The sequence below is a fragment of the Nycticebus coucang genome, chromosome 5, assembly GCF_027406575.1.
Source record: "Nycticebus coucang isolate mNycCou1 chromosome 5, mNycCou1.pri, whole genome shotgun sequence".
Classification (NCBI taxonomy): domain Eukaryota; kingdom Metazoa; phylum Chordata; class Mammalia; order Primates; family Lorisidae; genus Nycticebus; species Nycticebus coucang.
In genome coordinates, this window is record NC_069784.1 from 108,058,490 (window position 1) to 108,084,358 (window position 25,869).

A 25,869-nucleotide genomic window follows, 5' to 3' on the forward strand; every position below is an offset into this window, starting at 1 on the left:
TTTCTGATGACTTCTAGGAGTCTTGTGGTTGAGTCTTTGGGGTTCTCTAAGTATAAAATCATGTCAGCAAAGAGGGAGAGTTTGACCTCCCCTGCTCCCATTTGGATTCCCTTTATTTCCTTGTCTTGCCTAATTGTATTGGCTAGAACTTCCAGCACTACGTTGAATAGTAAAGGTGACAGAGGACAACCTTGTCTGGTTTCAGTTCTAAGAGGAAAAGCTTTCAGTTTTACTCCATTCAGTAAAATATTGGCTGTGGGTTTGTCATAGATAGCTTCAATCAGTTTTAGAAATGTGCCACCTATGCCTATACTCTTCAGAGTTCTAATTAGAAAAGGATGCTGGATTTTATCAAATGCTTTTTCTGCATCTATTGAGAGGATCATGTGATCTTTATTTTTGCCTCTGTTAATATGGTGGATAACGTTTATAGACTTGCGTATGTTAAACCAACCTTGCATCCCTGGGATGAAGCCTACTTGATCATGATGAATGACTTTTTTGATGATAAGCTGTAATCTATTGGCTAGGATTTTGTTGAGAATTTTTGCATCTATATTCATGAGTGAGGTTGGTCTGAAATTCTCCTTTTTGTTTGGGTCTTTTCCTGGTTTTGGTATCAAGGTGATGTTTGCTTCATAGAATGTGTTTGGGAAGATTCCTTCTTCCTCAATTTTTTGGAATAATTTCTGCAGTACAGGAATAAGCTCTTCCTTGAAGGTTTGATAGAATTCTGGAGTGAAGCCATCTGGACCAGGGCATTTTTTGGTTGGAAGCTTTTTTATTGTTTCTTTGATCTCAGTGCTTGAAATTGGTCTGTTCAGGAGCTCTATTTCTTCCTGGCTGAGTCTAGGGAGAGGGTGTGATTCCAAATATTGATCCATTTCTTTCACATTGTCAAATTTCTGGGCATAGAGTTTCTGGTAGTATTCAGAGATGATCTCTTGTATCTCTGTGGGATCAGTTGTTATTTCCCCTTTATCATTTCTGATTGAGGTTACTAGAGATTTTACTTTTCTATTCCTCGTTAGTCTGGCCAATGGTTTATCTATTTATTTTTTCAGAAAACCAACTCCTTGTTTCATTAATTTTCTGAATGATTCTTTTGTTTTCAATTTCATTGATCTCTGATTTGATTTTGGATATTTCTTTTCTTCTACTGAGTTTAGGCTTAGATTGTTCTTCTTTTTCCAATTCCATAAGATGGCTTGTGAGATTGTTGTTGCGCTTTCTTTCTGTTTTTCGAATGTAGGCATCTAAAGCGATGAATTTTCCTCTCAAAACTGCTTTTGCAGTATCCCATAGGTTTTGGTAGCTTGTGTCTTCATTGTTGTTATGTTCAAGGAAGTTAATGATTTCCTGTTTTATTTCTTCCTGCACCCATCTGTTATTGAACAGAAGATGGTTTAATTTCCATGCCTTTGGGTGGGGTCGAGCATTTTTGTTAGAGTTGAGTTCCACCTTTAGTGCCTTATGGTCTGAGAAGAGACAAGGTAAAATTTCATTTCTTTTGATTCTGTTGATATTTGTTTTGTGTCCCAGGATATGATCAATTTTGGAGAATGTTCCATGGGGTGATGAGAAGAATGTATATTCTTTATCTTTGGGATGGAGTGTTCTATATGCGTCTATCAAGCACAGTTGTTCTAGGGTCTCATTTAAATCTCTTATATCCTTGTTTAATTTCTGTTTAGAGGATCTGTCCAGCTCTGTAAGATGAGTTTAAGGTCCCCTGTTATTATGGTATTATCAGATATCATATTGCTCAGACTGAGTAAGGTCTGTTTCAAGAATCTGGGAGCATTTAAATTGGGTGCATAAATATTTAGAATTGAAATGTCTTCTTGTTGTATTTTTCCCTTGACCAATATAAAGTGACCATCTTTGTGTTTTTTGACTTTAGTTGCTTTAAATCCACATGTATCTGAAAATAAGATTGCAATTCCTCTTTTCTTCTGAATTCCATTTGCCTGAAAAATTGTCTTCCAAGCCTTGACTCGGAGCTTGAATTTGTCTTTTGAAGCCAGGTGTGTTTCTTGCAGACAGCAAATGGATGGCTTGTGTTTTTTAATCCGGTCAGCCAATCTATGTCTCTTCAGTGGGGAATTCAAGCCATTAACATTTATTGAGATAATTGATAAGTGTGGTAGCATTCTATTCGTCTTATTTTGTGAGAGTCCATTGCTTAGTTTTATCTTTTGCATCAGTGTGGAGGTTAGGTTCTGTCCTTTAATTTCTGAGTTCTTACTTTGCTGCTGATCCATTGTGGTGGTCAGTGTGCAGAACAGTTTGAAGTATTTCCTGTAGAGCTGGTCTTGTTGTGGCGAATTTCCTCAATGCTTGTATATCCGTAAATGATTTGATTTCTCCGTCAATTTTGAAGCTTAGCTTAGCAGGGTACAGAATTCTGGGCTGGAAATTGTTCTGTTTAAGTAGATTAAAGGTAGATGACCATTGTCTTCTTGCTTGGAAAGTTTCATTAGAGAAGTCTGCGGTCACTCTGATGGATTTGCCCCTGTAGGTCAACTGGCGCTTACTCCTGGCAGCTTGCAGAATGTTTTCTTTTGTCTTGACTTTGGACAGGTTCATCACAATGTGTCTTGGAGAAGCTCGGTTAGAGTTGAGGCGACCTGGGGTCCGATAGCCCTCTGAAAGCAGTGTGTCAGAATCTTTGGTGATATTTGGGAAATTTTCTTTTATAATATTCTCTAGTATGGCTTCCATTCCTCTGGGGCATTCTTCTTCCCCTTCTGGAATTCCTATAACTCGTATGTTGGAACGCTTCATTAAGTCCCATAATTCTGACAGTGAATGTTCTGCTTTCTCTCTCTTCTTTTCTGCCTCTTTTACTATCTGAGTTATCTCAAAAACTTTGTCTTCTACCTCTGAAATTCTTTCTTCTGCATAGTCTAACCTGTTGCTGATAGTTTCCATTGCCTCTTTAAGTTCCCTAATTGACTGTTTCAGTTCCTTCAGCTCTGCTATATCCTTTTTATATTCTTCATATCATTCATCTCTTATTTGATTCTGTTTTTGAATTTCCTTTTGGTTATTTTCCACTTTATTAGCAGTTTCCTTCATTGTTTTCATCATTTCTTTCATTGTTTTCAACATGTGTATTCTAAATTCCCTTTTTGTCATTCCTAACATTTCTATATAGGTGGAATTATCTGCAGTAGCTACCTCATAGTCCCTTGGCGGGGTTGTTCTGGACTGGTTCTTCATGTTGCCTGGAGTTTTCTGCTGATTCTTCCTCATGAGTGATTTCTTTTATCTGTTTCCTTGCCCTAATTTTCCTTTCATGTCCTCTTGCTCTTTAAGTTCTCGTGCCTGTGGACTAAGGGTTACAGGACCAGAAGGGTGAGAAGGTTGAAGAGCAAGAAAGGTATGAAAGAAAGGAGGAACGAGTGATAAGAAAAATAAAGAAAAATAGAGAAAGGAGAGGGGGTGGGTAAAAGGAATATTGACAAAAAGAAGAGAGGCACAGAAAGAGGGAGACAGAGCAATATAGGTGTGCAGTAGGGTACTTTGATACAACCTTAAAAAAAAAACCACCTTCTGGGGGTGCCCAGTTGGGTGGTTCCCTTGAGGTCAGCAGCTCTTTGCTAACCTGATCAGACACAGTACCCCACCTCTACCAAGTAGAGAGGAAAGACAAAAATGCTATAAATCAAACCAAAACAAGCAAACAGAAAACTTTATGGGATAAAATTGGGTGGAAAACCAAATAATAGTGGTAGAAACACTAACAAAAATGAAGTTCTAATTATTGAAATAGGCAGCAATGGGAAATTATAATTAAACTAGAAAAATTGAGAAAGAAAAAGGATCTGTATGGAAAAGGTTGAACTTAAAAAACAAAACAACAATCAACATCAAAATAAACAAAAAAAAACAACCAAAGCAAAAAAAAAAAAATCACCACCAAAAACAAAGCAGTATGTGTATGTTATTGAATATTGTCTGGGCAACACGTGGTCTTCTCGGGTATGAGATGTTAATCACAGTTCTGATACAACTGGAGGCTGCTAGTTTCTCAAACCCCAGCAGGTAGACACCCTAAATCTCTCTTCAGCCCACTTGAAAGGCACTTTGAACTTGTTAACTTGCTGAGCAGAAGCTTTCCCAGGGAAGTGCTTGTCACTGGAATCACTGCTGAAGTGGCTATCCACTTACCCTGTGTGCCAAAACTGGTCTCCCTCTGCCCCCGAGGGTTAGGGCTGCAAGGCGGCTCAGACCCCGCCCTTAGGCTACTTGGTCGCTGGGTTACCAGCTCCCACCCAATTCTAGCTCTGCGACCCTGAGGGCGGAGCTTGCCGGGGCAGATCACTCACAATGGCTCCCTGTGACCCAGAGCCAAACACTATTAGCTCCGTCTGTCTCAGCGGCTCAGACTGGGGCCCTAGACAAAGGCCAAAGTTCTCCGCACTCCCGCTCTGGCTCTCCCCAAGGCAGTTCAACTGAGTGCCAAGTCCAAAGACACCAAAACAGTTCACAGGTAAGGCCTTTCTGGTTTGCAGTCTTGCTGCTACTGAACTTACAGTTGCAGGCGGGTTTAGATGGATTGAACACACGCAACCACTTGCTGGTTTTCCACTGTTTTAGTCCTCTTCTTGGGGTCCAGAAGTCTCTCGCTGACTCCCTGTATCCTCTCAGGGGTGATGATAGGCAGATCCCACCAGCCAGAGATGCCTGGAGTCCTATCTCCCCAGACTCACGGTGCCCAGATGCAAGGAAGCTGTTACTCGGCTGCCATCTTCCCCCTAACTCAAATGCGATACTCTTAAAAATATGCCTTGTCCTTATTAGGTTCAAGGCAAAAATAACCTTTAAGCAAAGCACTAGACATCACCACGCATATTCACAATTCCAGCATTGCAGTACCTTTAGCATGGTTTTGTTGACAATACCCCACATATTGTTTCTCTATATTAGGAACTTAACTTAACTCTTTTTTTTTTTTTTTTTGTAGAGACAGAGTCTCACTTTACTGCCCTCGGTAGAGTGCCGTGGCGTCACTCGGCTCACAGCAACCTCTAGCTCTTGGGCTTAGGTGATTCTCTTGCCTTAGCCTCCCAAGTAGCTGGGACTACAGGCGCCTGCTACAACGCCCGGCTATTTTTGTTGTTGTTGTTGTTGTTGTTGCAGTTTGGCTGGGGTTGGGTTTGAACCCGCCACCCTCGGCATATGGGGCCGGCGCCCCACTCACTGAGCCACAGGCTCCACCAACTCTTAACCTTTATAGGTCAAATTTTCTTGGCTTTAATCATTTTTGTAATATTCTTTGAGTTCTGCTATCATGTTATAACTCCATTGATATGTAAATGGTGGGTAGCTTTGGAAGAATCTAATATATGAGGATGGGAAGCAGAGAATAAATTTGGGGTTCAAGACCTAAAAATAATGCCATCTTCCCGGCCTTTTAATCTTTAAAATATGATATTGAAGGATGATGTCTCTGAGACTCTTTTGGCAACTCAGTGGATTCATTTGGAAATAGGAGCCTTCTTAGCCTTGTTCTAAATAATACCACTTTTGATGTACTCATTTGTTTTCTGAGAATGATAATCTTTGCTTTTGTTATGAAAGAAAAACACCACCTGCTGCAGCTGGATGGTGAGATTAATTCAGATATCACTAGAAAAGAAATATACTGCCAAAAAAAAAGTTCTGCAACGATCATGCTAATGTTGTAATATAAATCAGACACAGCATATTCTATTTCTAGATAGTTTATTATTGAAGTTTTTCTGATCGGCGAATATACTTCCAGTGCTTTCTAAGGGCCTCTTGCCCTGTTGCACCACAGGTCTCTCTATAAATCACAAGTTAAGGAATTAATTCCTTTTCACTTGCTAGTAAAAATTAACTCCTGAAGACTGATGTTGGAAGTCATCTGTGCAGAATTCTTGCAAAATAGTTGGTACTTACCTTTTGCCAAAATTGAATTAATTAGCCTCACAGGATAGAGTAGCCCTCATGTTTTCTTTATTTCTTATGTTAAAAAATGACATTTTGGCTCGGCACCCATAGCACAGTGGTTACGGCGCTGGCCACATACACCGAGGCTGGCCGGTTCGAACTAAACAACAGTGGCAACTGCAACAACAACAACAGCATGACTTTTTTTTTTTTTTTTTATTGTTGGGGATTCATTGAGGGTACAATAAGCCAGGTTACACTGATTGCAATTGTTAGGTAAAGTCCCTCTTGCAATCACAACAGCATGACATTTTACAAAACGGAGGTAGAGAGATTATAGTAATAGTGGTTGGTCAGGGCTGGCATTGGTATCTTTAAAACTGAAGGTTCTGCTGTGTTATCACTAGTTTTCTATCTGGTCTAAAGGAATGACTCCCTACCACTGACCCCCAACAAACATACACATACACAAACAAATGGAAAAGCATTTCAAAGAAAAGTAAGAACAATCAGTTTCCATTTACTCAGAACTATTTTATTTTTGAAATCTTACTTTGACTGAAATTATTTCCTAAAGTTCATTAATGATAATTGTGTTTATAAATTATATATACACACACACACACACACAATGGCGTTTACTACTTTTCATTGTTTTAAGGTCTTCTATGACTTAACCTACTTAGTCCACATAGCGCTTTGAGGTAGAGGAACTGACGTCAAGCTGTGTAGTGGGCAGTGGCAGAGACGAGATTTGAACTCACATGTCTGACTGCACCTCAGCATCACAACCACTGCCTCTCTTGAAGTCAGCCTGTGCCCCAAATCAAAGGAAATCCAGTTGGTTTCATTCTTGTTGAACTTTGAATAAATAATAGTGTTTGATGTTGTCCATCGTCTTCTTGAGACTTTATCTTCCTTTGCGTCTGTGACAGTTATTAAGCACTACTCCGTGTCACCCACTGTTCTAGGCACTGGGGGTTATTCAAGACCCATAACATTCAAACAGAAATCCCTCCTCTTTTGGAGCTTACATTCCAGTGTGGAGAGATGGGGAATGGCAGTGAAAAAGAAACAATACATAATTTACATAGTATGTTAGAAGATGCTAAGTGCTATGGAAAAAGGTACATAAATATATATAGAGAAAAGGGTAGAGAGGATTTGGGGGTGCCTCTTGAGGTGGAATGCAAAATAAATGGGTATTCAGAGGGAAGCCCTAAGTCATATTTGAGCAAGGAATTAAAGGAGATGAGGGATGATCCATGGGGAGAACATAGTTGGGAGAACATTCCAAGAAGAGGGAACAGGGAAAGGCGGTACGAACACTTTGAGGGAAGCTTGTATGTGTTTGTGGAGTGGCAGGGAGGTGTAGGGGGTGAAGGTGATAGGGACAAGCTCCAGGAAGAAGAGGAGTGGACAGAATAGGACCTTGTGTGGGGACTCTGGCTTTTCCTTTGAGAGAAATGGGGAGCTTTTGAGCAGAGGAATGAACGGATGTGATGTTATGTGTAATGGGATCACTCTGGCTGTAGAGGAGGAAGGAGAACGATCGAGAGGCCACTGTGATAATCCTGGTGAAGAACAGAATGAAGAACAGGTAAGGGTAGCAATGGTGTGCTGAGAACTGGATATGATTTGAAGATAGAACCAACACAGTTTGATTGGATGTATGGTTGAGAAAACTCGGGGAATCAAGGATGACCCCCAAGGCTTTTAGCCGGAGCAACTAGGATACAGTTACTGTGACTGAGATGAGAAAGACTGCATGTGGAGCAGCGGCCAGGGAAGGCCAGGAGCCCAGCTCAACACAGAACAGAAAACATCCACAAAAACACGTTTAATATAATGTTAAAAATTAAGATCAACCTAAATGCCCAACAATAAAAGTTAGATAAATAGATGGATATATCCGTACAATGCAGTACTGTGGAGGCAAAAATATTTTGCACACATGTATGTTACTTTTTTGAAATGGCATATTTACTGAAACAACAGTTATCAAATAGTACGCAGGACATAATCACATTCTTATAAAAAGTGAAAAGTGTATTTGCATAGGAAAAATAAAACATACAGCAAAATTGGAGCAGTAGCATAGCAGTGTGGGGTGATTTAATTTTTTTGTTTTTATATCTCCAATAAAAACTTTCCTGTGGTAAGGTTTTGTCAGTAAACCCAGAAATTATGTATTGTGTACCCCTTCATCTTATGGACTCTGCAGGGCCATTGTATAGTATAGGGGAAGCAGAGGTGTTCTTTCCTTTATTTTGGGGGACCACAGAGGCACCAAGGGCATCCCGCTGTAATTTTTCTTTTTTTGTCTTTTAGACAGAGTTTCACTTTGTCACCCTTGGTAGAGTGCTATGGTATCATAGCTCACAGCAATCTCCAACTCTTAGGCTCAAGTGATCTTCTTGCCTCAGCCTCCTGAGTAGCTAGCTGGGACTACAGACGCCCACCACACACCCGGCTATTTTTAGAGATGGGGTCTCACTCTTGCTTAGGCTGGTCTTGAACTTCTGAGCTCAAGCTGTGCACCTGCCTAAGCCTCTCCTATAATTTTTCAACAACCAGTTAGTTGTTCTAAGTAAGAAATTACAATGCAAATAAGGAGAGACAGCTAGAAAAGACATTTTAAGATCCACTGACTTCCTGACTCCAATTTAAATAACCTTTGTCTTTCAGATGATTCTTACATAAGGAGTTTAAAAATTGTATCATCTTACTAGAATATTTTCCCCACTATAAAGTGTTAAGATGCTAACATTACTTTAAAAAAATTATCTATTTCTCCATTGTTGTTGGGGATGATTATTCTTTCCTTGTGCTCTCAAATTTCAACTCAATGATTTATTGTTTCTGAGACTTACAATATATAAAGTTGTGAATGCTGCCAAATTTAAATTCAACACTCTTTATGGATGGTTTTATAAATACAGCTCATCCTCGGCAGGGAAGACTTTAAAAACAGCTTTATGACAATTTTGTAGTATCCATTTTCAAGTGCCAGTAGGTAGTACTTTCTACCAAAATGTAATATCAGTTTCTTTTTTTTTTTTTTTTTTATTGTTGGGGATTCATTGAGGGTACAATAAGCCAGGTTACACTGATTGCAATTGTTAGGTAAAGTCCCTCTTGCAATCATGTCTTGCCCCCATAAAGTGTGACACACACCAAGGCCCCACCCCCCTCCCTCCTTCCCTCTTTCTGTTCCCCCCCCATAACCATAATTGTCATTAATTGTCCTCATATCAAAATTGAGTACATAGGATTCATGCTTCTCCATTCTTGTGATGCTTTACTAAGAATAATGTCTTCCACGTCCATCCAGGTTAATACAAAGGATGTAAAGTCTCCATTTTTTTTAATGGCTTAATAGTATTCCATGGTATACATATACCACAGCTTGTTAATCCATTCCTGGGTTGGTGGGCATTTAGGCTGTTTCCACATTTTGGCGATTATAAATTGAGCTGCAATAAACAGTCTAGTACAAGTGTCCTTGTGATAAAAGGATTTTTTTCCTTCTGGGTAGATGCCCAGTATAATATCAGTTTCTTAAGAAAGTGATATAAATATGAACTGGCTGCCTGGGTGAAATGATTGATTGATGTGATTTCTGTTTTGTCATTTCAAGGGAGTGAAAAAAATAAACCCTGAATTATATGAAAAATTTGTCAGTCACAGATTTGGAGAAGAAGTGTTACATCGGATAGATCTGTGCTCCATGCAGAAGAAAAAACAAAGTAACGGTTATTATCACTGTGAGTCTTCAATTATAATTGGTAAGTGTTATTTAAAAAATTATTTATTTTTTAAAAATTCGTTTAGCATCAGTTTATTTTGACAAATATTTAGGTTTAATTGTATATGGTTTTCTCAATGACTTATTTTCCTAAATATTATAGTTTGATAATACTACATTGGAAGTTTTATAGAGCACTTTTAGTATTTATCAGTGAAAATTTTACTACCTATAGTTATTATACGTTTGTGCTTTAATTGTTGATTCAAGTTCTGTTTTAGTTATTTTATTTCTTGAACATGAAGAAAGCATTTTCTCCAGTGAAGGCCTAAATGATCTTCCACACCAGACATTTTCATTCTTGTTGCTGTAAATTAGCAATGGATTGACCCAGGCCAGAAAGTTTCAGTTTCTTCCCTAAGGAAAATTCGTTTGGAGAGGAAACAAACATGCAAGAAAAGCATGTCATTCAAAGCTGAGATAGGCCCAAAGCTAGGCTTCTTAAGCCAAATAGTTAGCCGAGTTATAAAAGCCAAAGAAAGGTTCTTAGAGAAATTAAAAGTGTTACTCCAGTGAATGCATGAAGGATAAGAAAGTGAAACAACTTTATTGTTGATACAAAAGGAGTTTAAGTGGTCTGGGTAGAAGATTAAACCCACCACAACATTCCCTTAAGCCAAAGCCTAATCCAGAGCAAGGCCCTAACTCTTCTGTTCTATGAAGGCTGAGAGAGGTGAGGAAGCTATAGAAGAAAAGTTGGATGCTAACAGAGGTTGTTATGAAACCATCTTCATATTCATAACAGAGAAGTACAAGGCGTAGCAGCGAGTGCTGATGTAGAAGCTGCGGCAAGTTATTCAGAAGATCTAGCTAAGATAACTGAGGCAGGTGACAACACTAAGCAGTAGATTTTCAATGTAGATGATAGATGATACAGGTTTCTATTGGAGGAAATGCCATCTAGGATATTCATAGGCAGAGAGAAGTCAATGCTTGGCTTCAAAGCTTCAAAGGACAGGCTGATTCTCTTGTTAGGGGGCTAATGCAACTGGTGACTTTAAACTAGGGCCCTTCACAATTAGGCTAAATATACTTCACCTCTATCTATAAGTTGAACAAAGCCTGAATGACAGCACATCTGTTGACAGCATGGTTTACTGAATATTTTAATCCTACTGGTGAGTCCTACTGCTCAGAAAAAAAAAAGAAAAGGAGTCCTTTCAAAATACTACTGTTCATTGACAGTGCTCCTGGTCACCCAAGAGGTCTGATGGAGATGTGTAAGGAGATTGATGTGGTTTTCATGCCTACTAACACAATATCCATTCTGTAGTCTGTGGACGGAGGAGTTCAACTTTCAAGCCTTACTATTTAAGAAATACATTTTGTAAGACTATAACTGCCATAAGACAGAGAATCCTCTTAAAGCGAATGGAAAATCTTCTGGAAAAGATTCACCATTCTAGATGCCATTAAGAACATCTGTGATTCGTGGGAGGAGGTCAAAATAGCAACTTTAACAGGAGTATGGAAGAAGGTGATTCCCTCATGGATGACTTTGAAGGGTCAAGAGTTCAGTGGAGGAAGCAACTGCAGACATGGTGGAAATAGCAGGGAACTGGAATTGGAAGTGAAGCCTGAAGAGGTGACTGAACTATTACGATCTCATGATATAACTTTAATGGATGAGGAGTTGCTTCTTTTAGATAAGCAAAGAAAGTGGTTTCTTTGGGATAGAATCTACTCCTAGCAAAGATGCTATGTGAATGGTATTGAAATGACAACAAAGGATTTAGATATTATGTAAACTTAGTTGCTAAGGCAGCGGCTTGAAAGGGTTTGAGATGATTGATTCCAGTTTTGAAAGTACTTCTGCAATGGGTCAAATTCGGATTATCAAATAGCATCCCATACTATAGCAGAATCATTTGCGAAGGGAAGAGTCAATTGATGTAGCAAACTTCATTGTCATCGAATCATAGGAAATTGCCTCAGCTAACTCAGCCTTCTGCAAGAACCACCCTGATCAGTTAGCAGCCATCAGCATTGAGACAAGACCCTCCACCAGCAAAAAGATTATGACTCACTGAAAACTCAGATGATTGTTAGCAATCGTCACGTTTAGCAATCGTGTTTTTAAATTAAAGTATGTATTTTTTTTAGACATAATGTTTTTCTACACTTAATAGACTACAGTATGTGAAACAACTTTTATATGCATGGGAAACTAGGAAATTCACGTGTTTGCTTTCTTGTGGTAGTCTGGAAGTAAACTTGCAGTATCTCTGAGGTATGCCTGTATATTTATCTAAATATATCAAGGTCTTTAACCAATGTAGTTTCTCTCTGCATTGTCTTGAAGAAAATCTAAGTGTATATACACCCTGAAAGAATCTAATGTTGAAGTTTTTTAAAGCATTTAAAAAATATTAAAGAGTAACAACCTTATTTCCAAATCTACACTAATCTTCAGACAAATCATCATTTTACCTTCCAAAGATCCTAGCTATCTTAAACAGAACATATTCCAATATGTCATTTGAATTTTGTATTCTGGAACATTTTAAGTGTATTTTAAGGAGGATTTTCGTGTTGACAGATCTCTGTAAGAGACCTGTTTTCCATCCAAGTTTTGAGGAGAACTAAACATTTCTGTTTAGGTTCATTATGAAGGAAAAATTTAGATACTTTTTGTGTGGTATAGATTTTGGCCAGCTTTCTCTGTATCTGTAATTGCTTAGGGCCAGTCTTGAAAAAAGAATGAAGTGAGCGGCGGCGCCTGTGGTTCAAGGAGTAGGGCACCCGTCCCATATGCCGGAGGTGGCGGGTTCAAACCCAGCCCCGGCCAAAAAGCACCAAAAAAAAAAAAAAAAAAGAATGAAGTACCTTATTGTCTTCCCTATTCCCATTAAAAAAAAAAAAAAAGAGGAATATGTAGATTTTACTGATGATATTGTGGGACTGGCTTTTTATAGCATACATATATTGCCTATATTGTCCTTAGTTTTGTTCAGCCACCCCCATGTCACTGTGTTCTAGCTGCTGAGATTTCCTCTGTCTCTGGTCTTATTCAGCTTAGTCTTTGAATGTTCCTTTAGTGTAGGTAATTTCTCTAGGTCTTTCTTTCAGGTTTGTTTATTTACCTCACTGTTCTCTAAGAGCAATTTTGCTTTTTCTGCACTTTGCCAATCTTGTATCTCCATGCCAATCATGTAACATCATTTAAGCACTCTACCTTTTTTGTACAGTTGGCAGTGCCAATATGAACTTTAAAATATTGTCTGCACCTAAAATGATAATTTATTATGTTATAATTAACAAAGCTTTGATATACCCCAGAGTTCTTTTATTTGCTTGTGGATAATGATCAATTTTCCAAAAAGGATTGGGATACTTTCTTTGTTTCCTTTTGCTGTCAGATTTAATTGACTTACATTGGTTTGGTTTCTCATTGATTTGGTCCTAACTCAAGGCTACTGTCTGTTTCTTGTGCCTTAAACCAACCAGTATTTTATATTTTATGCATTAATTGAGCAGGACAGAATTTCAATCTTAAGATACTTTATATTCAGAATTCCATGGTAAAATTTAGGTTTCAGGGACTCTGGGAACTTCCCGAAATTGTTTACAAATTTTTTTGTAGGTACACATACAAATTTTTCTGGGGAGAGAATTTAACTTTTGTTGAATTTGTGTATTTCCTGTCTCTTAGTTTTGTGCTGGTGCATTCTTGGAGAGTGTGGGATTCCAGGTCACTGATTTTCTTTTCAGCCATCTCTATTACACCATTTAGGGATTCTTTTATACACCCCCCCCCCCAATGACTAAATGCTGCATTTTTTTTATTGTCAAATTTTTTTTTATACACTCTGTGTACATTAGTGCAATAAAGGGGTACAATGTGCTGGTTTCATATACGATCTGAAATATTCTCATCAAACTGTTCAATGTAGCCTTCATGACATTTTCTTAGTTATTGTATGTAGACATTTGTATTCTGCATTTAGTAAGTTTCGCCTGTACTCATTCTAAGATATACCGTAGGTGTGGCCCTACCCATTACCATCCCTCCACCGTAACCTCCCCCCTCCCTTCCCCTTCCTTGGTCCTTTCCCCATAGTCTTGTGCTATAGTTGGGTTATAGCCTTCATGTGAAAGCTATAATTTAGCTTCATAGTAGGGCTGAGTAAATTGGATGCTTTTTTCCCATTCCTGAGATACTTTGCTAAGAAGAATATGTTTCAGCTCCATCCATGTAAGCATGAAAGAGGTAAAGTCTCTATCTTTCTTTAAGGCTGCACAATATTCCATGGTATACATGTACCACAATTTGCTAGTCCATTCTTGGGTCGATGGGCACTTGGACTTCTTCCATGACTTAGCAATTGTGAATTGGGCTGCAGTAAACATTCTGGTACAGATGTCTTTGTTATATTGTGATTTTTGGTCTTCTGGATATAAACCTAGTAAAGGAATTATAGGATCGAATGGCAGGTCTATTTTTAGGTCCCTAAGTATTCTCGAAATATCCTTCCAGAAGGAAGGTATTAGTGTGCATTCCCACCAGCAGTGTAGAAGTGTGCCCTTTTCTCCACATCCACGCCAACATCTCTGGTTTTGGGATTTTGTTATGTGGGCTACTCTTACTGGGGTGAGGTGATATCTCAAAGTAGTTATGATTTGCATTTCTCTGATGATTAAGGATGATGAGCTTTTTTTCATATGTTTGTAGATCGTGCGTCTGTCTTCTTTAGAGAAGTTTCTTTTCAAGTCCCTTGCCCACCCTGAGATGGGATCACGTGTTCTTTTCTTGCTAATACGTTTGAGTTCTCTGTGGATTCTGGTTATTAGACCTTTATCAGAGGTATAACCTGCAAATATTTTCTTCTATTCTGAGGGCTGTCTGCTTGATTTACTTACTATGTTCTTGGCTGTGCAGAAGCTTTTTAATTTGATCAGGTCCCAGTAGTGTATTCTTGATACTGCTTCAATTCCCTGGGGAGTCCTCCTCATAAAATATTCACCCAGGCCAATTCCTTCAAGAGTTTTCCCTGTACTTTCTTCAAGTATTTTTTTATAGTTTCATGTCTTAAGTTTAAATCTTTTATCCAGTGAGAATTTATCTTAGTTAATGGTGAAAGGTGTGGGTCCAGTTTCAGTCTTTTACAAGATAGCCAGCCAGTTCACCCAGCACAATTTTTTAAATAGGGAATCTTTTCCCCACTGAATGTTTTCAATTGACTTGTCAAAGATCAAATAATGGTAAGTGCTGGATTTATCTCTTGATTCTCTATTCTGTTCCAGACATCTACTTCTCTGTTTTTGTGCCAGTACCATGCTGTTTTGATCACTATCGATTTATAGTACAGTCTCAGGTCTGGTAGCATGATTCCTCCTGCTGTGTATTTATTTCTGAGTAATGTTTTGGCTATTCAAGGTTTTTTCTGATTCCATATAAAATGAAGTATTATTTTTTCAAGATCTTTAAAATATGACGAGTGGAGCTTTAATAGGAATTGCATTAAAATTATATCTTGCTTTGGGTAGTATAGACATTTTAACAATGTTGATTCTTCCCAGCCATGAGCATGGTATGTTTTTACATTTGTTAACATCTTCACTATTCTTTTCTTAATGTTTCATAGTTCTCTTTGTAGAGATCTTTCATGCCCTTTGTTAGGTATACTCCCAAATATTTCATCTTCTTTGGCACTACTGTGAAAGGAATAGAGTCCTTGACTGTTTTTTCGGCTTGGTTATTGTTGGTATATATAAAGGCTACAGATTTATGGGTGTTGATTTTGTAGCCTGAGGCATTGCTGTATTCCTTGATCACTTTTAAAAGTTTGTAGTAGAATCCCTAGTGTTTTCCAGATATACGATCATATCATCTGCAAAGAATGAATGTTTGATCTCTTTGAACCTCTGTGGATACCCTTATCGCCTTTCCTTCCCTAATTGCAATGGCTAAAACTTTCATTACAATGTTAAAGAGCAATGGAGACAATGGGCAACCTTGCCTAGTTCCTGATCTAAGTGGAAATGATTTCAATTTAACTCCATTCAATACGATATTGGCTGTGGGTTTGCTGTGGATGGCCTGTATTAGTTTAAAAAATGTCCCTTCTATACCAATTTTCTTAAGTGTTCTGATCATGAAGGGATGCTGGATATTAGGCTTTTTCTGTGTCAATTGAGAGAATCTTATGGTCCTTATTTTTTAGTTTGTTTATGTGCTGAATTACATTTATAGATTTACGTATATTGAAACAGCCTTGAGACTCTGGGATAAAACCCGACTTGGTCATGCTGTATAATTTTTTTGATCTGTTGTTGGATTCTGTTTGTTAGGATCTTATTGAGTATTTTAGCATCAATATTCATTAGTGATATTGGTCTATAATTTTCTTTTTTTGTTGGGTCTTTCCCTGGTTTGGGGATCAAGGTGATGTTTGCTTTGTAGAATGTGTTGGGTAATATTCTTTCTTTTTCTATATTTTGGAAGAGGTTTAGTAGTATAGGTACTAGTTCCTCTTTAAGGGTTTGGTAGAATTCTGACGTAAAGCCATCTGGTCCTGGGCTTTTCTTTTTAGGGAGATTTTGTATAGTTGATGCTATTTTAGAACTTGATATAGGCCTGGTCAACATTTCCACTTCGTTCTGGGTAAGTCTTGGTAGGTGGTATACTTCCAGGTATTGGTTGATTTCTTTCAGATTTTCATATATCTGAGAGTAGGGTCTCTCGTAGTATTTGTTAAGGATTTTTTGAATTTCTGAGGAGTCTGTTGTTATTTCATCATTACCATTTCTGATGGATGAAATTAGAGATTTTACTCTTTTTTTTCCTGGTTAGGTTAGCCAAAGGTTTATCTATTTTATTGATCTTTTCAAAAAACCAACTTTTGGATTTATTGATCTGTTGTATAATTCTTTTGTTTTCAATTTCATTGAATTCTGCTCTGATTTTGGTTATTTCTTTTCTTCTCCTGGGTTTGGGGTTGGAATGTTCTTCCTTCTCCAGTTGCTTGAGATGTCCCATTAAGTTATTAACTTCCTGTCTTTCCGTTTTCTTGAGGAAGGCTTTCAGTGCTATAAATTTCCCTCTTAGGAATGCCTTTGGGGTATCCCAGAGGTTCTGGTAATTCATGTCTTGATTGTTGTTTTGTTCCAAAAATTTGGTGATTTCCTTCTTAATTTCGTCTATAATCCATCTATCCTTCAGCATAGGGTTGTTTAGCTTCCATGTTTTTGTATGGGTATGCAGATTCCTGTTGTTATTGAGTTCAACTTTTATTCCATGATGGTCTGAGAAGATGCAAGGAATAATTTCTATTTTTTAAAATTTGCTGAGGTTATATTTGTGGCCTAGGATGTGGTCAATTTTGGAGTATGTGCCGTGGGCTGATGAGAAGAATGTGTATTCAGTTTTGTTGGGATGAAATGTTCTATAGATGTCTGTTAAGTCCAGATGTTGAATGTTTAAGTTTAAATCTAAAATTTCTTTGCTTAGCTTATTTTTGGAGGATCTATCCAGCACTGCTAAAGGGGTGTTAAAATCTCCAACTACTATGGAACTGGAGGAAATTAAGTTGCTCATGTCTGTTAGAGTTTCTCTTATAAATTTAGGTGCATTCTGGTTGGGTGCATGAATATTAATAATTGAAATCTTATATTGAGTATTACCTTTAACAAATATGAAGTGTCCATTCTTATCCTTCCTTATTTTGGGTTGGTTTAAAGCCTGTTGCATCTGTGAATAGGATTGCAACGCCTGCTTTTTTCTGCTTTCTATTTGCCTGGAGTATAGATGACCATCCCTTCACCTTGAGTCTATATTTATCTTTTAATGTAAGATGAGATTCTTGTATGTAGCAGAGATCTGGCTTGAGTTTTTGTATCCAGTCAGCCAACCTGTGCCTCTTTAGAGGATAGTTTAAACCATTCACATTAATTGAGAATATTGATAAGCCTTTCAAGAGTCCGGTGGACATTTTTAATACTTTTGTGACTGTGCAAGTTGGAATTTGATCAAAATTTTCTGGGTGGGTTTACTTTTGTGGTGGAGGTTATGCTGGTATTTATGGAAGATATGTCTGAGAATATCTTGGAGAGCTGGTTTATTTATGGCAAATTTGTTCAACATGTGAATGTTGTTAAAGTATTTAATTTCTCCATCACAAATGAAACTCAGTTTAGCTGGGTATAGGATCCTGGGTTGAAAGTTATTTCGTTTTAGGAGATTAAAAGTCAATGACCATCCTCTTCTAGCTTGAAAGGTTTCAGCAGAGAGATCTGCAATTATTCTAATATTCTTGCCCTTGTAGGTGATGGTTTTCTTTCGTCTGGCTGCTTTCAGAATTTTTTCCTTCATATTAACTTTAGTGAAATTGATTATGATGTGTCTGGGCGATGTGTCTGGGGGAAAGCTCCTGTTTCAACAGGCTTTCTGGCTTTTCTTCAAACTCCATTCAGAGTTACCTCGGCAGTGGTAAGTGCCTCCTGCTATGCATTTCCAGCCAGGCAGTCACTCAGGCCTCTCCACAGTGCTGCGATTCTGTCTATATGCTGCATTTTGAAGATTTGCAATTTATTCTTTTTTTTGTATTTTCCTGTATTTTTTTATTTTCCTGTTCTATCATTTGCTTCATTGATACTATTTCTTTTATTTCTTTGAGTATTTCAGTATACCTCATTTTTAAAGTTCCTTTCATCTGTAGTTCCTTGGGTATGAGTTATTCTGTTCCTTGGGTATGAGTTATTCAGTTTTCTCTTGTGTACTCAATTTCTTCTTACAACTTTAAGATTGTTTTCAGAGTGCTTCTTACTGTGCATGTTCCCCCCTCAGAGCCCCTTGTGGGTTTTGCACTCGTTTCAGCCCTGGTCCTGCAGTGTAATTTGAACTGCGTTAGGAACTGGCCTGTCAAATCAGCCTTGTCCATAAGGAGTTGGACTTGATTCTTCTTGACTCTCTTGCCAATCTGTGAGTTGAGTAAAGATATTAGTCTTTTGTTTGCCATATTGGCTTCAGGTATTTCCCAGCTTTTATTTTGCCTTTAATTTTAGATAAGGAATTTTTTATATTAAATGTTGTTAGTTTTATTAAAGTATAGATGAAAATTTCTCCTGTAAGTTAATTACTATTATGATTAGAGTTCTCTTCAAACCAAAGATTTGATACATACTAATTTATATTTTCTTGTAGTTTTATTTTTTTATTTTTGCATTTAGCCTTTTAATCTACTTGATGTGATCATTAATGCTTAGACACAGAGGATAAATGCAGAGATCCAATTTTATTTTTATCCATTTGTAATGGGTGTGAAGAATAGGAGTTTAGTTTGGAGATTTTTTTTTTTTTTTTTTGAGACAGAGTCTCACTTTGTCACCCTCAGTAGAGTGCCATGGCATCATAGGTCACAGCAACCTCCTGGGTTCAAGCAATCCTCTTGCCTCACCCTCTGGAGTAGCTGGCACTATAGGCGCCCTCCATAATGCCTGGCCAGACAGGGTCTCACTTTTGCTTAGGCTGGTCTGGAATTCCTGAGCCCAATCAGTCTACCTGCTGGGGCCTCCCAGAGTGCTAGGGTTATAGGAATGAGCCACCGCGTTGGCCATTGAGGAATTCTTTAAAGGATTTTTTTATACACCATCAATCTCTTTGTGTATACCAGAGATCACAGATTAGTAGCCCTGCATGTACTTGATCAGCACAGGGTATTTTTGTTGTCTTGTTTTTGAGAATTTGAATTACTTGCCAATGCTGGAGTGTTTTTTTATTTAAAATCTGAGATTTCTGCCTTGTTCTGAATAATTAGAAAATGTGGGCTGACTGATCACACATTTTTGCATGGCCCCCTAGATGGACTAATAGGCAGAATGGCCTCTCACATTGCCACCTTTTATCACCCCCTTTACTCTGTTTTTCTTCTTGTAAAATCTGCTTGGCTCACTCACATTACCAGCAGAGTTTGTACCTCCTGCCGGCTGCTACTATTCCTTGTGCCTGCTTCACATTTCTACGGTGAACATTTTCCTCTTCATCTTCTGCCATTGTGTACCTTTATGGGGAGTAGGATGTGGAGGCAACGTTCATAATTTCAGAAATAAGAAAAGGTACGACATCTTAGTGGTTTCACAGTCAAAGCTTTGGGCGGTATTAGTTTACTCATCATTGGGCTATAACTCCTTACAAACCTAACTGCACTAATCAGATAAAATTCAAATTAAAAAAAAAAAGTTCTTTCTGTTGAAAACCAGGAATGAAATATGGTTTAGATATCTTAGGGTCATGAAAGCTGTTCTCTAGGAGTTACTTACTGGAGTTGGGTGAATTAATTTTTCTCAGGCAGCTATGTTGCATTTATATTTCCCTTGGGAAAGTAATTGACTAAATGCCACCTTTTGTAAGATTGATGAGCAATTTAGTGCTTGCAAAAACTGGTTTACTTTCAACTGTCAGACATATCTTATATGAGGCAATGGGGAATTTGGAAAGGTCTCTAGAAGGTTTTTAAAAAAAATTTTTTTGTAGGCTAGTATATATTTGTTTATAACTTCTACAAGCAGAGGTAGAAACAGAATGGTTTTTTGAGAACTCCAACTGTTTTTTGTTTTTTTTTTTTTTGCTTAATAATAATTATTCAACATTAACCTGATGAATGTTATTGAACACGTACAATGTGCTTACTCCTCTCTTGGGTTTCGTGAGATAGTGAGAAGTGAAAGACATAGTCCTTAAGAGTCGTGGGACAGCTAAGAGTTTCTCTTAGAAATGGAGATCAGTTGAATAGGGCTTGTCAACAATAATGGGCTTTGATAGGACACAGTGGAAGCAACTTATAATGTTACCTTCTCGGAGAGTGTGGGGATAGGGAGCAGCAGAATTCAGCTGAATAGGAATGAGATTGAGAAGCAGAAAGATGGATAGCAGAGAAAGGAGACTTTCTAAGCCGTAGTCTGACTTACAGTGGGGGAGAAGCAATGGATTGGGAGGCAGAGTGGAGGCAGTAACCAGTGACAGGAGACACCTTGATTGAATCCACAGTTTAGTTAGCTAAGGAAGGTATAGAGTGGGAAGGAACTTGGTGAGGGGACGAACATAGTTACATACTGAGGCAGTAAATATGTAATAAAGGAGACTGAGTAGACAGATGTGGGGATAAATAGGGTGAAGTTTAATACTCAATGTTATGACACAGTACTGTATCCTTAAGGTAAGACCTTTTGTTAATTCTAGACTCTAGTACAGGAGGCCATGAGGAGATTAGGGCTGGGCCAGTCATAGGCTCAAGTAGAAGCAAATTTGTCTCCACTGACATGGTGATACGATAGGAAAGGGTCATAGGTCGGTCAGAGCCATCATGGTTGTAGTTTATTCAGTCTGTGTCCAATGCCAGCCACATAGGTCAGACCAACAGGATACTAGACTCAGGTTTTATGGGCTAAAATATTGAGGTGAATTCTGAGTTGGGTGAACAAATTTATTTTCTTCGGGTGTTCTTGCTTTTTGAGAATCACCCTTAAGATTCCCAGATAGCTTAGATCAATCCTGTTAGTGTTAAGACGCTTGTCATAGCCCACCCAAGGATTCCTAGTACTCACATCTGGGAGGTGGTTCGGTCAGAAGAAAAGAATGTTTTGTGGTGCATCAGAGGTTGGAGTTCTTTTTGACTGAGGAGACCTGAGCTCTGACCCTCGTGTTCTAATCTGTTGTGGCCCTTTACCTTAAGGACGGGGCAGACCCCCAGAAGCGTGGAGTTGCTCACTCTAGGTCTTGCCCAGTTACAGTGTGCAGGTATGGGGGTCTTTGATGGGAGCTAGGACTGTCAGAGCAGTGGGACCCTTGTTTGATGTGGCAGGAAGGGGTGGAAGAAGGAAATCAACAAATTCTTTCATTGGGTCAAAGGCATAGCTAGGACAAAGAATCTCTGAGCTTTCTAGAATCCTTATGCCTGGATCTTTGTCTATCAAATGATAAGTTTTAAATGTTTAATTTATGGTAACGGGCATACCAAAACAATATATAAGATATTCCTTGTAACAAAACCACCTGTACCCCTCAATATTTTGAAGTAAAAAAGTTTAATTGGAAAATATTTGTATGGCTTAAATGCCATGTGCCCCCTTGAACGCCCACTTAAGTGGAGAGGGGTTTTGGTGATAGATAGGCACTTGACTGTCTCTTTATTTTTATTTTTTTTAGTTTCCTTTTTGCAATAGAAAAACATACCTCACTATAATTACCTTATAAATGATTTAATATTCTAATAAATCACCAGTTATTAAAATTTGCCCCATGGATCCCTACCAGTTTCTTAGATACTGCTAGGTCAGTGAGGGCAAAACTATTTTTATAATAATATTAAAACATCATTTGCTTTTTCCACTGGGTTAACATTTACACAGATGAGGCAAGAGTAGTAGTGGGTAAAACTGTGTGTGGCCAGTATCCATCAGGGCAGCTGGAATTAACAAACAGAATTATTTTAAAGGCAGTTTGATGTAATAATGTTCTTCTTGAAGAGTGAAAATTATTAATTATGTTTATTCTCATCTTGGCCTATGTGCCCTTTTCATATTCTGTGTAAGGGGAAGTGGACATAAAGCGTTTCTGCTACATGTTGAGCTCGGAGGCTGACCTACACTAACGTGCATATGTAATTGTTTAACCTCGGAGCGAGGCTAGCCACTTTCTTACATGGAGCACCATTTTTTCCTGAAGAAGGATTGACAGACAAACTATAGTTTTCAGATGTGGTTATTGGAGGACATTTTCTTGCACATAAAGAAGTGAACCTGTCACATCAAGTACAACAACAGACATTATTTACTGCTAATGATGAAATTCACACTTTCAAGCAAAAAGAAGAATTTTGGAAAACTCAAATCTATTACTACGAGCTTGACAGCTTCCTAAAACTTAGACATTTTCCTGCTTTTTATTGTAGAAATTTTTGTGTGCTGAAATTTTTGTGTGCTGCACTGTGTGAGAGCACAGTGCAGAATAATGAGCTCCATTTTTTGGTTTTATCTGTTATACTGTCTTGCAATAAGTTAAAAAAAATCTCATTTTATGGAGGTATAACTTGTATGGAAAACCTGCATTCTCCAGGTGTGTAACTGGGTGAGTTTTACATTTGTATACACCATCAAGATACTGAACTTTCCATCACCCCACAAGTTACTAGTATTCCTTGCCAATCTATACTTACAGACTTTTCTAATGAGGTGGGGAGATATTTTGATGTCGTATAATGAAATTGGTTCAGAATTTGGAAGATCTCCATAAGTCAGGGAATTAATATATACATGTTTTTGAGACAGAGTCTCACTCTGTTGCACAGGCTGGAGTGCTGTGGCATTAGCCAAGTTCACAGCAACCTCACATTCCTGGGTTTATTTAAGCCATCATCCTGCCTCTGCCTCCCAAGTAGCTGGGGACTACAGGTGCCCACCGGGATGCCCAGCTAGTTTTTCTATTTTTAATAGAGACGAGGTCTCACTCTTGCTGAGGCTGGTCTCAAACTCCTGAGCTCGCACAATCCACCTGCCTTGGCCTCACAGAGTGTGCTAGGATTACAGGGGTGAGCCACTGTATGCAGCCTGAATCAATATTTTTAAAATGATCAATGCATGTTGTTACAAACTCAGGCAAAGAAAAAAGATCCGTCAAAATCTTAAGATAGATCAAAGGATTTGAGCACAAAGAGTATAAGAAGTTTATCGTTATGTTTTAAGATTCTGCATTGCCACTAAACTTGAAGAAACTGTGCCTTGTAAAGTTTTGGTACTGTATCAAAGACTATACATAATTATTTGAAATTAGTATGTATTTTTAGATATAAACCGCATAAACAAAAGCTCTAGGTAGGTGGATGGGGGTTGTTAATAATTTTGAAGAGAGTTAAGGTGTCCTGAGGCCAAAACATTTTAAACACTTCTGATTTAGTTCATGGATCCAAGGAAACCATGAAAAACATATAATTATTAGACAACTCTACACTTAATTTTGATCAACAGTTCCAACATTTTCTCCTAGTAAATTAATTATGATGACTGGTGAGCTATCTCCATATAAAACCTAAACGGGTTTGATTTTTCTCTCCTAATTTTTTCTTCCTCTCTCTTTAATTTCCTTTAGTCATTATATGGTAAAAATGGAACAAGTATAAAAGTACCCCAGACTGACAGGAGCATGTCTTTATGAAATGATTCATTTAAAAATCATTATTATGAGAAATTAATATCATATAATATGTCTCTTTTGTGGTGCGCAGGACCAAAACATTTGTCTCGTTTTCTTTTGCACAGGCTGAAAGGGAGATGATTACGAAAATTTCATCTCTACTCGGGCCAATTAAGATGAATTGATTTCAAGCATGTTAGAAGAGGGAACAGTGAAAAGAACAGTTTATCATTTCAGGAAACTATATATATATATTTTTACTTGAAAACTTTAGCCATTGGAAATTTTCTTTATTCAAAATTATGAAGTAATTTAATAAGAGTTGAACCGGGTATTTTCTTTATGACACGGAAATTAGGTATAACATCTTAATGGTGCACTTGTTAAGAATGAAAGGAGAGGGCGGCACCTGTGGCTCAGTCAGTAAGGAGCCGGCCCCATATACTGAGGGTGGCGGGTTCAAACCCGGCCCTGGCCAAACTGCAAAAAAAAAAAGAATGAAAGGAGATCTATTCGTGACTATTCTGAGATAAAAGAGGAAAACCAAGGCAATCCTCATTTAACTGGGACTTATGCCACCCTACCTAGAAAGTATAATGTTTTTGAAAAAGTGGAATCTTTGACTTATTAGATATTATATTTAAATGTCAGTCCTATTCCTTTTTGTAACCCAGGTGTCCTCTTGTATATTTCTTTGGTGAAACATGTCTTCTAAAAAGAAAATGTTAGAAATTATTGTTATATACCCCTAATAAAAATGAAAAGCAACTAAGAATTGGAACTCTCAGCTTATTTCTTTACATCTGTTTGAGTTAGAGGAAGCTTCAGGATAAGCAACTGAGAAAATTAATCTTTGTGATGGCTCACTGTATTTTAACTGGTGTATTTGCTAATAATCTGGATGCTAACATAAAGTGGCAGCTGTGACTCTGGATATTTTGAAAATCCAACCATCTGTTGGCCTCGTTTCAAACCTTATGATTTATATTAGACATCTTAGGAACCTTACGTATTAAAGGGGCAGTGCAAAGTGGTAAATTTAACTATCTAACAAATTAACTATCATTATTGGAATGATGCAGTAGTAAATTACGTGTATTTCATAGGTTATTTGTGGAGCCTATATTTTTGAGTGTATTTTAGAAAATATGAAGGTAAATATTGAGTTCTAAATAAAAAGGAAGAATAAAAATAAGTGAATGAAATTCTTGGAGTTCAGAATCTGTGGTCAGTCAAAGCCGTTAATATATACGGAATTAGCTGGGCACAGTGGCTCACGCCTGTAATCCTGGCACTCTGGGAGGCCAAGGCAGGTGGATTGCTTGAGCTCACAAGTTTGAGCAAGAGCGAGACCTCACCTCTAAAAATAGCCGGGCATTGTGGTGGGCGCCTGTAGTCCCAGCTACTCAGGAGGCTGAGACAAGAGAATTGCTTGAGCCCAGGTTGCTGTGGGCTGTGATGCCACAGCATTTTACCAAGGGTGACAAATCGAGACTCTGTTCCAAAAAAAAAAGAGATAGAGGGAACTCTATCTTTAGATAGATATGTTTAGGAGACCCTTCTAGGTGCCAAAAGTTATGGCTAAGTGGCCTGTCGCATTCCTAATTGTCTCTGAATGAATACATTTTCCACCATACTAATTAATGTTTTTAAAGTGCTTAGCACGGTGTTATAAAAATGTTACTTATTAATAATAATACTAGTTATATTGAGTACTTATGGAAATAGTTTTCTTACTTTCCTAACATCAGAACACCTATTTATGGTTATTAAAAGATTTGCATTATGCCTAATGCTTTCTTTAAATTGGCATATGATCAATGGCCACATTTAAAAAATACAAATGCATATATATCTCAAGCGATTTTACTTATGTATTACATGACATATTCCATTGCATATATATGCATACACATGTAAATACAGAGATGAAGATAAAAGCTTGGTTTAATTATGTTTTTTGATGGTGGGAAAAGCAATATACTTGTTACGGCAAATCTATATAATGTAGTAG

The 25,869-nt window shown here is 37.8% G+C and overlaps 1 protein-coding gene across 8 annotated transcripts in view; it reads left to right on the top strand.

Annotated features, from left to right (window-relative positions):
• AKAP7 (A-kinase anchoring protein 7) overlaps nt 1-25,869 on the top strand; it is a 208,351-nt gene that overhangs the window by 72,578 nt on the left and 109,904 nt on the right. For all 8 annotated transcript variants that reach the window (XM_053591930.1, XM_053591923.1, XM_053591926.1 and 5 more), the window contains exon 7: nt 9,563-9,710. In XM_053591930.1, the coding sequence (XP_053447905.1) occupies nt 9,563-9,710 (148 nt within the window). The remainder of the gene's footprint in view (nt 1-9,562; nt 9,711-25,869) is intronic.